The sequence below is a fragment of the Orycteropus afer genome, unplaced genomic scaffold (assembly GCF_000298275.1).
Source record: "Orycteropus afer afer isolate SDZICR_OR568_19922 unplaced genomic scaffold, OryAfe1.0 scaffold00419, whole genome shotgun sequence".
Lineage (NCBI taxonomy): Eukaryota > Metazoa > Chordata > Mammalia > Tubulidentata > Orycteropodidae > Orycteropus > Orycteropus afer.
Genome location: NW_006922006.1, coordinates 80022 through 83518, shown reverse-complemented (window position 1 = coordinate 83518; position 3497 = coordinate 80022). Strand labels below are relative to the sequence as shown.

The window sequence follows — 3497 nt, the reverse complement described above, 5'->3', positions numbered from 1 at the left end:
GTAGGGTTATGTGTGTTAGTGTGTGTATGTGTGTGGAGTGTATGTGTGCGCATGTTCATGTGGTGGGAGGACAGGATGGGTAAGGATCTTCCATGGAAGAGGAAGGGTTATACTTAGGTAGCAAGAAGATGAAGCTGTAACACTCAGTCTACACAAATCTACAGCTCCTCTTAGGTGCAGTGTTTATGACGATTGAAGAGGAAGAAACCAGAGAGGGAAGTGGGGAAGAGTCTTCATTTCCTCTGAACTTCAGAATTTCTTCAGTTTTTACTCTTTCTTCACTTACTCCTTATCTCCAAAGCTCTTAATAGACGTTCACAAGTTAAAATATTTTTTGAAGATTTTCTTACACTGGTCAGAAGTCCAAGAGGGTCTCATCTAAGTAATTGTGGTCTTAATTGTGAAAGAGTTGGAAGACATATCGGCAGCTTCTTTCTTATCAGATGAGAGGCCTCAAAATGGCCCAGAGGAGATGGCACATACCATCAACATGAAACCCTCAAAGCTAAAACAGAGCAGTGGACAGACAGGACTTTCCATGTCTTGGGGGGCTCTGTCAGCCTCCTGGAACATGAAATTAAAAAAAAAAAAAAAAAAAAAAAAAAGAAAAAGAACAGTAGGAGGGTAGAGTTTAAAGACAGCAATTCTTATAGCTCATGAACCAGAAAGCACTGCAGACCTCAGATGAAATGACTAGTTCCCAAATCAAATGTCCACATTCTCCCCCATGTCATTAAAACCTGTATATTCAAGTGAAGGAGATTTACCATGCCCACAGAGCAAAGACACCACCTCCATGTTTTAGCACCCAGGAGAGCATTTGCTGAAAAAGATACAATTGTTCCCCACCTCTCCCTGCCCTCCAACCTTGTCCATGTAACTCCATTAACATCCTGGCCCAGATATTCAAAAGAGGAAGTCACAAAATTATACCTGCTTTTTGCTGCCCTTGCCCCTTCGATCATTGGGAAGATAGAAGAGGGGAGGGATGAGAGCCATGCGGCAGCCCTGGTGGGAGAGATCTAGACTGGAGTTGGCTCCGGCTCTTGGTGAGGGACATCTCTAGTGACTGCAGTGTCTTCAGCCAAACTCTGTCTCTCATCTTCGATAGCCTGGTATCCCCTCTTCTTGTACTTCCTCGTGCCATAGATAGCCAGGGCAATGGCAGCTGCCAGGACAGTGGTGACCGCCACTGTGACCCCAGCTGCTGCTCCCCCCGACAGACCCCTCTCATCCCCGTGGATGACCTTCAGAGCCCTGCGCAGCTCTAGTGGCTCTCCCAGCTTCCACTGGTGGGTCTCATAGTCTTTAATCCAGGAGCTCGCCGTCTCAGTGTTGGTCACCATGACGGTATTGGTGGCAGCCTGACTCATGATGGGTGGCCGGGTGTATGGCGGGAGCCTGGCAGGGGGCAGGGACCCTCCTGTGAAGAGCCCAGACTTGACGCAGTAGGACACTTGGCATCCATCGCTGATGAGAGCTAGGTGTTGGCTGAAGCCCTCAGGACATTTTTTCAGAGAAGGTGTCCCTAAATCTTTGGATAAAGCAGAATCCACCAAGGGGTTCCCGACTGCACAGCTGAAAAACCCACCAAAGGGGACAGAAAACCTGTATCCCAGTTCGTAGTCCTGAGAAGCACATACCTTGAGGCTTTCAAAGAGTCTCAGTGGGAAATAGCCAGCCGGGCACGACTGGGCATTTGTCACAGGGTTTATGCTCTTACCACTGAAGAGACCCCCAAAAAGTAGTCCTGAGAATTCAGGGACTTGGCCATGGGCCACACACCAAAAAGCCCTAAATTCAGCCCTTGCCACCCGGAATACATCTTCACACACCCTCTTGCAGAAGATGAGGAGGGTACACTTGCGCTGGCACTCCAGCTGGTTGTAACCCTCCTCGTGGATCTGGGATAGAAGGCGGATTGGTGAGTAGCCAGAAGGGCAGGAAAAGTCTCCAGTCAGTGGATTCTTCTGCTCCAAGTTTTGGCACAGGAGGATGACTTCATTCCCTGAGAGCTGAGTGCATTGCTGATAAACCCCTCCAAAGGTGAAGTTGGTCATTTTCCCTTCGCAGGATCCATCATCTGTGTTGGCCTGAAAATTGAAGTTGGGTGAATTGAAATCCGTGCATCCAGGGTAGGTGTTGAAAGTATAATAGCGTCTCACAGCCATTTCCACTGTCCTAGACAACTTCTTCACCAAGGGACCTGGCAAACCAGGCAGCATGTCCGGGTTGATGAAGAAATGCAGAGGCAGGCCAGCACGGTCTAGAGCCACCAGGTGGTTGGTGATGCCCTGCTGCCAGGCCTGCAGGGTGATGCCTGGGTAAAAAGAAACCCCTCCAATGCTTTGCACCCTGGAGTTGGTTCGGTTTGAGAGGTAACTTTTGGTGAAGGCATTCTGCGAGGTGTAGTTCTCCTCAAATTTGAAGTTGATGATATTTTGGAAGACAATTCCAGCGGATGAAGTCAAGGCACTGTGGCTGCTCTGGCTGTCTTGCAGGAAGGAGGATCTGATGTGGTCCTCCTGGATGAGAGCGGCTCCGGCATCCACACTGGTGATGACATGGGTGCCATAGTTAAGGACCAGCAGTTCTGCAAGGTAGGTGGCCATCCGAGTCTGGTTGTTCTCTAGACGGTCACAGATGTCCAAGAGCTCCTTTAGAAAGCCCTGACTCAGTTCTAAAGTTGGGTTGATTTTGACTGTGTAGACCAGATTTCGTACCTGAACCCGGGTAGTGATAGCCTGGTCCTTCACCTGAAGGGTTTTCACTCTCTGGAACTCGGAGGAGAACTTGCCGTTGACTATGGAGAAAAGCCCGAGCTCTGTGTTGATGGAGTAGGAGGTGCTGCTCTGGTAATTCACCCAGGATTCCAGAATTTCTGAATTCATCTCCAGGTTGCTCTGCTTCCGAGGAATGGTGAAGATTTCATCAGGAATGATGTACTGTCCATCCTCTGTGGTCCTGCAGTTAGTGTAAGTCAAGCCCATCACCCGTCCCATGTCCACATTCCGCAGATTATCCCAGCCCCCTCCGGGTAAGACTTCCAGAACAGGTAGCTTCAAGGCATTCTTGCAGTTTTGAAATCCAGCTTTATCTGTCTCTCTCAGAGGCTTGTCACCTTTGGCCCATGTAGCCACCACCCAGAAGAAGAGGGCAGCCCTGAAGCTGTTCATGGCTTAGACAATCCAGACCACACACCAGCCCTAAGCAGCAGCCAGAGAGCTTGGTGCAAAGTGATCAATGGGAAAGCAAGCAGCTACTGAAACAGAAAATTCACCAGTTCTCCTAAAGCCACCAGTTCCTCTTTGTAAACTAGTCTAATTATTGCAAAATGAGGAAACGAGAGTCTGTTGGAATATTAAGCTCCATCAGGACTTGGAAAATGAGTGCTACGCTCCATCCACAAACACAGCCTAAACCCTAACTACTCTAATTGCACTTCTCCCTGCCCCTTCCCCCCACATCACTCTGCAGCAATTTTGAGCACGGCCCCG

General features: G+C 49.1%; 1 protein-coding gene across 1 annotated transcript; it reads right to left on the bottom strand.

Moving 5' to 3' along the window:
- Window positions 1–1022: 1022 nt before the first annotated feature.
- Window positions 1023–3176, bottom strand: MPEG1 (macrophage expressed 1). Its single transcript, XM_007953840.2, has one exon. The coding sequence runs from the start codon at window positions 3174–3176 to the stop codon at window positions 1023–1025; it is 2154 nt and encodes a 717-aa protein (XP_007952031.1).
- Between the last annotated feature and the right edge of the window lie 321 nt (window positions 3177–3497).